A 14,650-nucleotide genomic window follows, 5' to 3' on the forward strand; every position below is an offset into this window, starting at 1 on the left:
CTTGAGTAACAGTTTTCTTTTGGATCTCATTACCTGGATGTCTAACCTTCATCGATGACACAGGGTACTGTTTGCCACACGCACCTTACGTCATTGTGCTTGTGGCAAGATCGATAAACCCGCGTCAAGACCTTATCCACATACCATAGAACCCAGTAAACCCATAAACCCATGCTTTTTGAAAGCTGAATATTTTCATTCTTTACTCGGTCAAAGGTCTACTAGTCCCTCTTTCCTCGCCAGTCGTCACAATGATACACGTTTACTTGAATCCTGCCATTGCCAATTAGCCTGGGTACCATCCTACTTGTATGCCGGAGCTCCCACACTCGCTTCCCTAAGAAGTTAGGGAAGCGAGTGTGGGAGCCCCGGCATACAAGAAGGATGGTACCCAGGCTAATTGGCAATGTTTACGCCATCACTACTTATTTATATCACAGGCTGGATCCCATGAAGACAAGAACACGGTGGCTAACCATCAGCATTAACTGTCTACCCAATAGAATCTAAGTATCTGCACGTTGTTATTGTTTTGACCAATCAAGACGCGTTTGGTGATTATTTGATTAACCCACTTCACTTGGACCATGGTGGGCGGGGCCATGGGATCGGTCTAATGTCAACACTCTTGGTGTTTGCCCCCCAGTGAAGCGACAACTTCTTCTCATACCAGGTAAACTTAAGCTTCACTGCGCAAGTCACGGTCTGCTCCGTCAGTAGACACAGATCAATGGACAGGCATAGGGATCACTCAGTCGTGACGTCTCCATGGCAACCAGGTAATCATTCATGACGCCTCCTTCGCCGCCATCTTGAATGGGATTGCATGGGGCTGGTACGTTTGACCGCCGGCTGGCACAAGCAACAGGCATTCGGTGCGGTGGTGTAACCAGCGGTGCCATCCTTCCCTGGTTACCCTACCTGTAAACGGCACACTTCGAAAGTGTTGAGATTCTCTGCTCAGACGAAGGAGAGCTGGGCACGTGGAGAGCCTGGCGACAGCTCGGGGAATCTCCCTGTGAATCCTTGAACAGGTACGTCTATCAGGTCCGACTGCAGACAGTAGTTAGATCAGGTCAAGGGCGCTCCGAACAACGGAGATTTCGATGGTAGCTGTACACATAGAGCCCCAGAAAAGCTACATGTGTTGGATTGAGTCTGAGAGGACATTATTGTTATGTTCATAGTTAATGTTTAACTTGTAGATATCGTTTGCTGAGTGACTGTATATGGAGCAATTTAGGTCTAAAAAATAAGAATACTAGTTGCTGCTGGGATGCAAATGTATGTCTTTTATGATTTAACCTACCGTTGAAGATATGCCTGCCATTCACATTCAGGGCCAGCCCCTTTGATACCCATGTTTATATTTAGTTCCGGCGTATACGAAAGAAGAATGCAGGTCTTGGGAACTTTTATCCAGCTTCCTACGTTTTCTTTCACTTTGGTTTCAAGCCCAAGTCGTCTCCCTGTAGTATACATTGTAGCATATAGTCTATAGCTACCACTGCTGCACACACAGTACACGAAACTGTGTCAAAGTTCACTGCGTTTCTATGCGCTTCTGGGTCGGCCTTTTCATGTTTGCAAATAGGGACCCACACGATCTATCAACACATGTTTGCTTAACGATCTAAAGGAAGCTCCTATTGTAAGTGAATTACAGGTAAGTTGGCGTGGACTTCATTAACTTAACAAATGCGTATCATAAAATCATTAAAGGGATTGTTGTGAGAAAACGTTGTGTGTTTCTGACGACTGATTTGCGAATGGTATTGTGCGGGTGGATGGAATGATTATTTTACAGTAATGAAGCTATGAAAGCATTTTTTACTAACACGTTTATTACAAAGTAAAAGACGAAATCAAGTATTTCATACCTCCGTAAAGTTTGTTTTTTTAATTTCTTGTTTTATTGCGAATTTCTCGCTGATTAGTCCCCACTAGGTATGCAAATTTTTATCTTCTATGTATGGTATGATATGTATGGTAATGGTCACCGTTGATTGACTTAAAACGTTTACCACAAAGTATACTGTCCCGTAATGTACCACTAAGGAATTATGACAATTCTCGATGCAAATGAGGTACTCATTTAATGTGTTTCTAGGGACTCAGGATTACATATTTGACAATCGGCAACAACAATGTGCTTATTTGTTGAGAAGAAACATTTTCGAGTATTTAGGACGGGAAAGTGGATAGGATTTCTTTCAGATCCTATACCAGTCAAGGTTACGTGAGGTCAGTGGTGACCTGCCGTTACCTACTTGGTTACTACTAATCATATAAGCACGTCATCCCCTAGCCTCCTTCGCAGACTTCTGAGGGGGCGGTGTTAATTTTTTTTTTCGGGGAGCGACACGAGTTATGCCGCGGAGGGGTTTAACCCTCTCTCCCTGGCAGCAAAGTCCCTCGATTGCAAAACCGTCCCTTCGGGGCATATAACTCACTCCCCCCCCCCAAAAAAAAAGAATGAAATGAAATACCTTTATTGTACATTCATGCCACGACGGGATAGGTACAGGTCAACACTTAACAGACACATAACAGACGTATGTAGAAAAGTGGGGACAAAAGATACACTACTTCACTTAGACATACATACGTAAGGAAAATACAAGGGTACTATACTAGGCTAATACAAAGTGTTGTAGTTACTGAGCTAATACAGAGTGGTCAACTTCATCTCGCTTTTTCTTGTACATTGGAAAATGTGAGAACAGATCATGTTTGTGATACAGGGTTTGTTTAGACGTATCAATAATATAGATTTATCGTTTGCATTTAGGTGTTCAAAGTATGGGAACTTCTCTCTGATATGATTAAAAAGGACAGATCTTTCATTAGAATATAGAATACAGTCTAAAATAAAGTGTTGTTCATCTTCTATTGAATTTCATGTTACAGTATTGACAGAGTCTATTCTGAATAACGCCGCAACGTTAGAAGTCTGCGAAGGAGGCTAGACCCGCGGTGGCCCCTTTGTACTGATTACATTAACAGAAACGCCCACTCTGTTGATCAAGCAAATTTACTCCGCTTTTGTTCGGCCATAGCGGAGCGGGGTGTTTCTCGTGTCACCCCTAGTGAGGTAACAAACAGTATTTGCTATACGTCTGTCTCTGGATTAAGGTTTGCTGTACAAGTCATATAGTGTGCAGTAGGGTGAAAAGTAAACCGGTGGGTTTAGTTTTTGATATGGGGAGGATAACCAACATTGCTGTATTAGATTGCCCCGTTTTATAATGTTCGATAGTGTGGTAGCAGTGTGTACTACAGAAACAAACATGTATACACTAGCTAGTGCGTCGACAGACATAATTAAGAGTACTAAGAAATTTTATTAAATGACGTGACGACTCTACATCTATTATTATTAGCATGAATTTAGAAAAAAAAATATGAACAATGTTGTTTATTAAACTGATTGATGTTTTCAATAGTTTTTTACCTTTGAAAGACACCTGTTTAAAACCTTTAAATACTCTACAAAACATGTTTCTATTTTTTTTATTTCTCAGTTAACGATCTTCGCATGGAATAACGCATCTGATCAAGCAAAATGGATAAGTTGGGCACTGATTGGTTCAAGGATTCCGGCAACATCGATGAGACAAGAGCTGAACTGGACAAGATTGCAAAGAAGAAGTGAGTCCAACAATCATGGTAAACATAGGCATGTACTGTAATTATATAGGCATACATATACGTGATAACGAATGCTGTGAAAAATGTTATCTTTTTGAGTATAGCAATCGGACCGCAACCACTTTTGGGCCGTAATAGTTTCATACCCGTGCTTCGTAAAAAGATCATTCCAATGTGAGCTGTCTATATTTAATTATCATGCTTAAGGGTTGCTTCCAAAAGACTAGACACGGGAATATTATCTCATGCTCATATTCAATGTTTACTCACAGAGATGACAAAGCACTTCGTGCCGTGGTGGACTTCCTGTGCGCATGCCTGGAGTCGTCCACAACAAGACACTTCGAAGAATTTAAGAGTGTTCTTCAAGACAACCTAGTCAAGTGGAAGGTATCTCAATTTAGGTCCACACAATACATTGCATGCGTACATGCAAACAATGTGCATAGAATGGTTTAAAAGTGGAGCAGAAATGAGATTCGAATGGAGTGCATTCAAACGTATACATTGCTGGGCATCAGTAGACCCAAGATGGTAAAAAGAATCGTGAATGATATCAAATATTAGTCCGCTTCTATTTGTTGATTGCAGGCATATGCCACTGTACTATTCATTTGAACGGTCTGAAAAAAATCTAACACCGTTCTTTGTTTCATTTTTCTGCATTTTTGTGTACCTTTGAATTCACAGGGTCATGATAAGGAAGTGGGTGAGGTGCTGGATAAATTCCAAGTCGTTCAAGAGAAGACAAAAGCTGAAGATACGTGGTACAACTCTAAGTTGGAGGATGCTGTTGAAAAGCTGCTGGAGTACACGAAGTACGTCATGTTCTATATAATTGTGTTAGGCTAGGTCTGTGAGTTACACTGATGTCAGAATCGTATATGTAAGAAGTCAATTATATGTAAATGTGGTGCTTCTTTGTTTCCAATTTACTTTTTATTCTGGAGAAATTCTGTTCACAGAGAGAGACAGAGAGAGAGAGAGGCAGGCAGAAAGAAAGAAAGAAAGAAAGAAAGAAAGAAAGAAAGAAAGAAAGAAAGAAAGAAAGAAAGAAAGAAAGAAAGAAAGAAAGAAAGAGGGGGAGAGAGGTAGGAAGACACACAAGGCCCCGAAAACATGACGAAGGTATTTAATTTTTGTGTCTCGTGCTTTCAGACACTGTCATAAGAAGATCTGGCCCAACGCGGTAGATCTACTAGTGTTTGCTCTGAACAAAGGCTCTGAAACACATCTATACATCGCGAGTGGAGTCGTCAAGGCAGACGGCATCCAAGACAGGTTAAATAAGGTGGGTATTTGTCTTTGTCACATTTGATATATATCAGCAATGATGAGGTTACAGATATATATTTACGAGTCTTAAAGGACGCTTGAGGACGAAAAAAACAATATTCGGAATGAGGAAATCTGTCTGCTATTGACATTTACTGCCATTTCATAGTACATTTTCATCATTATTTCATACTTGACGAGTTTAATATAACGCTAAAACAAGCTACACAAGGGGCCCCTTTATTTTCTTATTACCACCAATGAATAGCTAGATCCAGACTACTATACGAGACAATCAACCGTTTTCCGTCAGCGACATCATCTTTTTTTTTTCCTCACAGATATCAGCATGATATAGCGGAGGGTTTATTCAACTTGCTACCTAAAAAAGTATCATAAAATTGACTTTGAGAATCCAGTTTTACTGTCCTGATATTGCTTCGGGTTCCATAGAAAGCAAAGGAAATCACATTAGTTGTATACTATTAGATAGGAGTCCATTATGTATTATATATTGAACCGTAGTGTATGTACCTTTGCTATATGCCACTGATATCATGTTTTTTTACAGATGAGTGATACGGAGTGCACGAGGGTGATGGGCGCCTTCTTTGAGCTGATAAAAAGGGAGACATTTGACCCCACCACGCACAGGGGCTGCGATGTAACACGCTGGCTGTGTGGAAACCTGGCTGAGTAAGTCTGTACATTCATAAAGAGAGTAGACATCTAGTAGGCATAGGACATAGGTTCATCGATATTGACCCGATAGTATCTTCTTTATTGTATTGACAAACTTTTACCAATATTTGTATCTAAATGTCTGTATTTAATAAATAATTCTCAACTCATGTACAGACATGTAAAACGAATATGCTAAAAGGAAGAAATACAGTTACTGTACAAGACCACGTCAGTTGAATCAGTCTTTTCATTGAATCAAGTTTTGATCTTAGATAGTACGTGCATGCATGGCGCTTTTCTGAAATTATAGCAACTTCATGAGTGATTGATGCTAATGGCATTGACAAAAACGTGCTTCAATGACGAATTGAAAGGCACCGATTTCCAGACTTGAAACGCTCAATTGTTTCATTTTCTTAAATATGTATCCTCTACTTGCAGGAGTGCAAAGACCACAGAGCATGTGAAAACGCTATCGGAAATCGTCGACTTCTGCTCGGGGAAGGAACTGTTCGAGGAAGATAACCCAACCGAGACCACTGCTTACGGGATCGCCATCAGGACCCTGCTGTCTGAGTTCCTCGGCAAGGTACGGACTTCATAGTTCGTGGCCATTGTATAGCCTACTTATATATCATTAGCAGACTATAATATCCTGGTATACGACTAAGGCTTGGGGGAAGGGCTTTTATAAAGGGCTTATGACATATTACTTCTGTTGCGCTTTACAAAAGCCCCCCAAAAATGACCAGTCGACTCGTTGAACCTGATAAAGAGGTTGATTTTGTATGTGGAAATATATTTATCAACTTGTTCTAGCATTGTACTGACGTGCACGGTTGCTGTTAATTTTGAAAGCATACTACAACGTTTCAGGTCATGAATGAAGCAAAACTTACACGTAGATTTGACTGGATGTAACTACAAAAGAACGAAACAGATGAACAGCTTGTAGCATCGCATGTCATAGTTTCTAACGACTGATTCCGAACACAGAACATGAGCAATGCCGAGCACCTGAAGCTGGTGACGCCGGGGTTCGTCCGCATCCTGGCCGACGAGGAGGTGTCGGAGCAGATGGAAATGTCCTGCCTCGCCAGGCTCTTCACGCAGCAGGGGGAGGTCCTGGCTCCTCACGCCGAGCCGCTCCTGGACGCCTTCATCAACTGCGATGCTTTGGAAATCGCTGGTCAGTAACAGTCCATTCACTTAAAACTGATCCTTACCCTAAGTCTTATTAAGATGAAAACTTCGTACAAGCTCAGATTGTAACACTTTCAACGCATGCATGGCGAAATTGTATGTTGTCCTTTCTTAATTATGTTTGCCTTCTTAGATAGAAAACTAGAAAGCAACAAAAAGGTCCGATCGCTCTAACCATGGTAATTGGTGATGTAGCAGGCAATCTGGGATGTTGTGGTACATTATGTAGCAAGTTGCAGGGCAGAGTTGGAGAGGCTATTAACTACATACTAGTATATGAATATGTTTGAGAAATAAACAGAGCAGCAGTTTGTTGAGCTAGACCATAACTATGTAAAGGTAAACATTATGCATTTACCCTTGCTAGTTAATCTTATTTCATTTCCAAGATCCCAAGTATAATTGATGTCATGGACATTTTAACGAAATTTTATCATTTCCCCAGACGTGCTGGCAGCCATGTACAAGCACAACCCTGAGCCTATCAGGGAACGTCTTTCTGAAATAATCGAGAAGATGGACGACATCAACCCTGACGTACACTACAGCTTCTACAATCTTTTCCACGAGATATCAAAGGACAAGCCTCAGGTAAGTATCTTCAGATTAAGCTGAAACCTAAAAAGCGTCAGCAAGCAAATAAGAACTGTTCACTTGTACTTGTCTGACATGTAGTGCAAGTGCAACAGAAGAACGAAGTGCTTCTTGATTCTATTGTTTTCACAGTACAAGTTAATGTGTGCCTCCCCTTTGCAGATCCTCATGCCATATGTACAAAAAGTGGAAGAGGGACTGGGCGACTTGTCTACCATGTCACCCGCACTACAAACCATGAAGGAGCTCTGCAAGTACGACACCAAGCCCTTCCTGGACAAGATCGACACCTTAGAGAAGGCTTACAAGACTCAACCGTTGATGTGTTACTTCATCTACGAGGTTGAGTCTCTTATAGGTTTATACGATGAGGTAAGTGAGAGCCTCGCGTGCAGTTCAATCAATTTATACCGCAGGTCGTTTTTTTGAGTGAAAAATCCATTCAAGCTCTCTACCAAGAAATGTGTCTTCAGTGCTAGTTTTGTATTACTCTTTGCTAGTGACAGTGTATGCTAAGGTAGTAATAACATTACATTAATCTGTATTCTGAACTTTATACTCCTTGTACCGGGGATGTACTACTCTTCATGGTCAGTCAGGCGATATGTATTCCGTCATATTTAAAAATGATCACTTGATGACTTTTTTATTTTCTTCTGTCCATGTCATTATACAGGAGTATGCAGAGCGAGTTATGGCCCTGTTGACAGACAAACTTAAGTCAGGCGACGTCACGTACCTCAGCTCTGTCCTGATGTTCATGAAGGCCGTGGGAGGCCGGTACAAGTCCGTGTTGGAGAAACGGAGGACAAACATCAAGGCCCTGGTGAAGAGCAGCCAACCTGGAGTCGCTGACATGGCGCAAGGCATGCTGGACTACCTTGATGATAGAAGGTTCGTCGATAGGAAATAGTTTTACGTTTACATGATTGAATTTTTATTTCAACGTCAAATGCAGCTGGGAAAATCTGAGTTACATGTGGAATTCAAAGCTGACGCGTTTACTGGTTCTAACCGAATATTGTATCTTTCTGCAGCCTGCAAAGTTTGGATCAGGACATCAAAGAGCAAAAAGAGGATGTGGACAAGCTGGACCAACGAGTCACACAGACAGAGGGAAAGGTAGGAATGTGTCACAACATGCTATTAATGATTAAAAATGTGTGCAGCACTATTTACGTAATATACAAACTCATGAGCGAAATATTGAATTATGTGACCGCCGTTTCCCCATGTCATCCGTATCCATAGTGTCTGAACACGCTGATAATGTTAATCTATGCTAATTCAATCATCCATTGTTGGATTGTGTACATAAAGAGTGCCTCCATGCTTCCGTCCCGATAGCTGAGGACCAAGTTACCGTCCCTCAGGTTGAAGACCAAGTAAATGATTCCGTGGGGTCGTGTGGCGTAACGGTAGAGTGCTCGACTCGGAACCAAGAGGTACCGGGTTCGAGTCCCGACATGCCATCCATCTTGTGCCTTTTGGAAAGGCACTTTGCACGACTTTCCTTACTAAGCTCAAGTAAAAATGATTAAATTGTCTTATCCTTTATCCTGTATCCTCTACCTATGGTGGCGGCATAAAATAAGTTGAAAAACCTGAGTGTGTCGCCACCATGTCTAGTTATGAAATGTTGGAATGAAAAAAAACTGATTCCCTGCTTCCGTCCCTCAGGTAGAGGACCTAGCGGATGACGTGTCTGCCCAGCGGGAGCAGCTGGGGGAGGTGCAGGAGGACGTCCGGCAGCAGGGAGAGAAGCTGACGGAGCTGGAGTACGTGGTGGACGAGACGGTGGAGAAAGTGGAGGAGATAGACCACAAGGTATGGACTTTGGAAGGACTGTTGAAAACGCCAATAGATAAGTGGGGAAGTTATTAAGAAAGATACAGACGTACGCAACCGATCAGTAACTAGGAGCACAATCCCAAACGTGGCTAAGTTTGTATCCCCCTTGTCCCGGTTCATCACTGGGGTTGACGTCCTTATCCGTTTAGCGACAAGAAGCAGTACTCCAGTCAAAAGCTCTGAGAAAGATGTCTAACAGGCATCAAAACGTTAGCAGGTGAAAATCACTACAGGTTGTGTAAGAAGAAAATCTCTATATCCTATGTTCTACAAACCTGATGACATCATTTTCGGATAATCTTGACACTGTTGTTGTTTGATATGCATTGCCAGACCCTGAGCGCCGCCCCTGCGTGGTCCCGTGACGTGTCCCTGCTGATGAATGAGGAAGGGGACTATGACTGGAGGTTCCTGGCGGTTCGGCTCGGGTACGGGCCCGAGGACATCCGGGCCTGGGCTACCAACGCCGACCCCACCATGGCCATGCTCAACGAATGGTAGACTCACGTCTGTTCTTTGCTTACCTGCATCATTGACGATTAATTGTTTTCCACCGCGTTTATCTATAGATATGGATATAGATTTGAAGTATTGAATATAAAGGGTTAAATCTGAAACATCGAATATAAAGGTTTAGATTTATGAATTAATGAATTAAAGGAGTAAGCTGCTACGAGTAAACGTTCAGCTTGTATAGAAGCTTGAAAAGAGTTATGGAATGAAAGTTAACATGTCAGAAATCGTACGTATGCACTGTTAACTACTGGTTCACTGTAGATAAGCGTGAATGCTTTGCTCTTCGCAATCCGCTAGGTACAACACCCACCGCAGCAGTGAGGCGACCTACGCCGTGCTGAAGTCCCTACAGGAGATGGGCCGGACAGACGCCGCCGGAATCATCGAGACTGCTATGGAGGAGGCGGGTAAGTACAAAGACAATAAAAATTTCTCTGAATATTTCTATGCTGTGCACGTCGCCGTCAAATCTTGTTGCATGAATGCAGAAATGACACCACCTTCTCCTGTATGATATATTATGGTAAGCTTTGGAGACAATCTGAAAGTAAGGATATTATAATATATGATATGATATATTATCCTGTTGTCTTCTACAGGCGCAGCTGTACCCAAACCAGCGGCTGACGAGCCCACCAACCCCCCTCCCATCTTCATCAGCTACCAGTGGGACATTCAGGACCAGGTCAAACTCATCAAGGAACATCTGCACATGGCTGGGTACGACAGCTGGATGGACATCGGTGAGGATACCCACTACATACATAAGTCATCTTTCAGTAGGCCTTTGAATGCCTGAATATGCCATCAGTGGTCTGTGTACCATTTCATGCATGCACGTAGGATTCATTTTAGATTGTCGTCTTAGGACAAATGGGTGGTGGAGACCAGCTGTACGCGAAGATAGACAAGGGCATGCGGGGAGCCAAAGTCGTTCTGGCCATGGTCACGCCCAAGTACGCAGAGTCCACCAACTGCAACCATGAGGTATGTACTGGGTTCACAGAGGATAGAAATCACTCAAAAAATGTGTTTCTTGTAATCACATATTTCAGGCTTTAAGCGATGAAAGATAATTTTTGGTTTCTTACTTTTGGATTCATGTGTACATGCTCTGATTAGTGTTTTGTCATGTATATCATTTTCTTCATTTATGTATGTTTGAATGTACCACCAGCATCTCCATTAGCGATGGATTTAGTACCTAGTACCTGCTAGCTGAGAAAATAAACGAAGTGATCTTTGCATATATTTATTTGTTTCGCCCAGATCAACCTGGCGAACCTGCTGAACAAACCCATCATCCCCCTGCTGGTGGAGAACACACCCTGGCCGCCGCCTGGATCCATGAGCATGATCTTCTCACAGGTAAACAAAGCTGTTAAAGGCACACAATGCAGTTTTTAGGACAATAATTTAAGTAAATATTTTAGTCACAAATCTACATACTAAGTTGAAACAATACTATTCTCATGTATATCGACATTCGTGGAGCAAAAATACCAAAAATTGTGACGGAAAACTGTTGCTGGAAGGGTCCGGGATTGATTTTAGGGTACCACCCAGAAATACAGGACTCTTGTTTTTGTAGTTTTAAATAACGAAGGTATGAAATATTGATTAAAATGTGCTAATGTGGGGCAGAATGTGCCAATATCATAAAGATTGCCTTATTCAGAATACTTCTACTTTTGCCGCCTAGACATCTGAAATCAGTCTTGAACACAGGGAGTTCATAGTATCAACGCTGAAACCCATCTAAGAACGATGTTTTGTTTTGTTTTCCAGCTCCTGTACATCATGTTTCACGGCGCCAGTTCCGGTTCCGGTAAATTCTGGCCTGACTCCAGTTTCTACGAGTTGTTGGGACAGCTGGCCTATCATGCCGCACCGGACCAGAGCCTCGTCACGGATGGTAGGTGGAGAATATATGTTATGAAATACATCAGCTGTACGTTGGTCAGAATAAGAGTATTCAGATCAGCCATATCTACCCGTACATCGATGGACTAACATTTCTGTCCTTTGATGTACTCTGTTCCTTCTCATCTTTCAACAGCACCTTTTTTCAATGTCCTACACATGAGCTAGGATCATCGTATACACCGACTACATTTTCGTACCTATTTTTCCTCCAATATTAAAATATTCCTGGAGCATCATATATATCACCACTAAAATCTTGGATTGTCTTTGAATTCTCCTACAGAATACAAGAATTGGACACCAAGTGTTGAAAAAAAGGAGGAGAAAGAAAGCAATCCGGACAATGAGTCTGCAAAGAAGGAGACAAAATCCAGTTCGGAAATAAAAGAAAAGGTTAGTCAGCTGATTTATGTGATAATTCTAGTTCAATTTTTTTAAATCTTTTCAAAATGCAGTCAAAGCCTCATATACGTGATACGTTCTTAGGGCACAAAAGTACCAAGCATAGAGTACACACGTTTTATTACATTTTTGATGCCCAATTATTTTTTTTACATAGTCGGCTTCGTTTTCTAGGCATTGACTGATGACGCAAACTGTATCTTCCTGACAGGAAGTAGAACCGGTGGTTAACCCGGAAGTGTTCCTGTCCTACCAGTGGGGTCACCAGCCGCAGGTGAAAGCCCTGTACAGCCAGCTGACGTCACAAGGGTTCACCTGTTGGATGGACATACAGCAGATGGGAGGAGGGGACGCGCTGTACGGCAAGATTGACAAGGGCATCAGGAGCGCAAAGGTGCAGAAATCCCCCTCTTCACATTTTTTTTCATTGTTGGAATTGTTATTCTTTTGGCCAATGACACTGACGAAAAGTAGTGAATGCTACCCTAACTTGAGACGTCTGACTGTTTCCAACATCGTAACGGCGTATCTTATCACCTGGATATCTATCCTTCAGATAATAAGTATGGAACTTTTGTTCTCCTAGGTTGTTGTTTCCTGCGTGACTCCGAAGTACACGCTCTCCGCGAACTGCCGAAGGGAAGTCAGTCTGGCGGACGCACTGCGCAAGCCCATCGTGCCTCTGCTGCTGCAGGACACGTCCTGGCCGCCAGAGGGACCCATGAGCATGGCCTTCACAGAACTGCTGTACATTGACTGCAGGGATGAACGTACTCAGGTAAAGCACATTGACAAGGATTGTGAGCCATGATCAAGCAGTTCGGTGCTGACACAAAGTCAGCTATCCCCACTTTTACACAAACCTTGACACCCCGAAATCATGAGACACATGAAGAAAAGTTTACTTGCTTCAATGAAGTTTTATCAGTCTGCTGCAACATAATGACATTTCAACTTTCATGTAACAGCTAAAGTAATGATAAAACGTCATTGGTTGCTTTTAAAAAAGGCATTAGTTTTGCTCTCGCTAAGGATGGGTTGTTTTGCATGTATGTATGTGCCGCCCTACCTCTATACCATATCAAATGGGCAGTTGGGCACAGTCTTAGTTTTAAAGAAAGAGATATCTCCTTTGTTTTACTTACAGAACCACTGGCAGGGAGCTAAATATGAAGAGTTAGTGCAGCAGGTATCCGGATACTCCACCCCAGCGCCTAGACCCGCGGGTTCCAGCCCTTTGTCACCCGGGGAGAACGCACTAGAGGAGACGCGGGCAGTTGCAGCAGAAACTGTAAGACATCGGGTCATGAAAAATGGATTCAAAAATTAATTAATAAACTTAAAATTTCATCATGACAAATCCATAATTTTCACCAGTGCACCTTATAGCCTGGAGTCCAGCCGTGTTAGCTTTAGTCCGCTTCCCCAGGATCCGCTGCCCTGATCTTCTTTGCAGGTAGGATAGCGGGTCTTGGGGAGTGGAATTAACTTAAGAAGGCTGGACTCTAGGCTATGTTTTGCATACCAGACCATCATTGCCATAGAAGAAGAAACATCAAGATTCTGTTACGGATTAGCCTGCAACACCAACACCATATGCATGGTATATAATATTTGAGGCTGTACTGCCGGGCAATATATATATGATACTATCAACACGATTTTCATAACTTGTATCATTTTCAGTGTACGTACGTATGTAAACGGGTTTTGTCTGAAAGAAATGTCGCTATTTTGCAGCGAAGTGTTCATACAAGATACATAGAGTAGAAGTGTACTGTCGGATTGCAGCTGAAAAATGACTAACTCTCTTGTTGTCTCCAGAACGCTAAAGCTGAAGAAGAAGGTACAAAAGAACCGGCAGATGGCGCCATCAAAGCAGGAGACAACAAAACACAGACCGTCCAGCATACAGATGCCACACCACGTGTGAAGCCAGCCCCCACCGGCAACATGGAACCCGCGGAAAATAACTCTGACAACCAGCCGACAAAGAAAAAGTCCAAAACGTGTTCTATACTATGAGGCGGATGGAAGATTTGTCTAAATGAGATCGCAATATTGTACAGAATTGGTACTTTATGATTATTTTTCGATGTAAATAAACAAATGAATAATTTCGCAATATCAGTTTCTTGTTGTGTGACTTGTTGTTCGAAGCTTTTTGCTGTCAACAAAGTATCTTAGGATCATAGCCCAGAATTATCATTAAGTCGTTGGTATATGCGGAACGTAGCCTAACTTCGTAGTAATCCTATGACGTCACCATTCTACAACTGCGCCACCTCTATCTCGGGTTTATATATTCTTTTTGCATAATTACCCATGGACGTTTCATAGTTAAACATGAGCGCCGGACATGGTCACGCAAACATTACATTATTGACCCTGCTATGGGTTACTCTAGTGGTTAGGCAAATGCAATGTGCGGCCCATGGTAGCGTCTCCAGTTGACATAATGACATTTCAAGTTTCTATATGTACAGCTCAGGCCTTGTGACGTCAGTAGACAGCGATCACTCAACCCTAACCTATCCATGGCAACCAG

At 42.3% G+C, this 14,650-nt stretch overlaps 1 protein-coding gene across 1 annotated transcript; it reads left to right on the forward strand.

The window, feature by feature from the left end:
- The first annotated feature begins 679 nt into the window (after nt 1–679).
- LOC109472380 lies at nt 680–14,150 on the forward strand. The gene is made up of 24 exons (XM_019772113.1): nt 680–1,034; nt 3,525–3,651; nt 3,924–4,041; nt 4,342–4,469; nt 4,810–4,942; nt 5,498–5,622; nt 6,052–6,199; nt 6,607–6,799; nt 7,259–7,404; nt 7,570–7,779; nt 8,084–8,301; nt 8,445–8,529; nt 9,088–9,234; nt 9,592–9,755; nt 10,072–10,181; nt 10,374–10,517; nt 10,643–10,761; nt 11,044–11,142; nt 11,563–11,689; nt 11,984–12,093; nt 12,314–12,496; nt 12,689–12,880; nt 13,250–13,328; nt 13,943–14,150. Exons 2-24 carry the CDS (start codon nt 3,566–3,568, stop codon nt 14,125–14,127), a joined length of 3,249 nt encoding a protein of 1,082 aa, XP_019627672.1. The 5' UTR covers nt 680–1,034; nt 3,525–3,565; the 3' UTR covers nt 14,128–14,150.
- The last annotated feature ends 500 nt before the right edge of the window (nt 14,151–14,650 follow it).

Source organism: Branchiostoma belcheri, unplaced genomic scaffold, assembly GCF_001625305.1.
Source record: "Branchiostoma belcheri isolate BF01 breed outbred unplaced genomic scaffold, Haploidv18h27 scaffold270, whole genome shotgun sequence".
In the NCBI taxonomy this organism is placed as follows: Eukaryota; Metazoa; Chordata; class Leptocardii; order Amphioxiformes; family Branchiostomatidae; genus Branchiostoma; species Branchiostoma belcheri.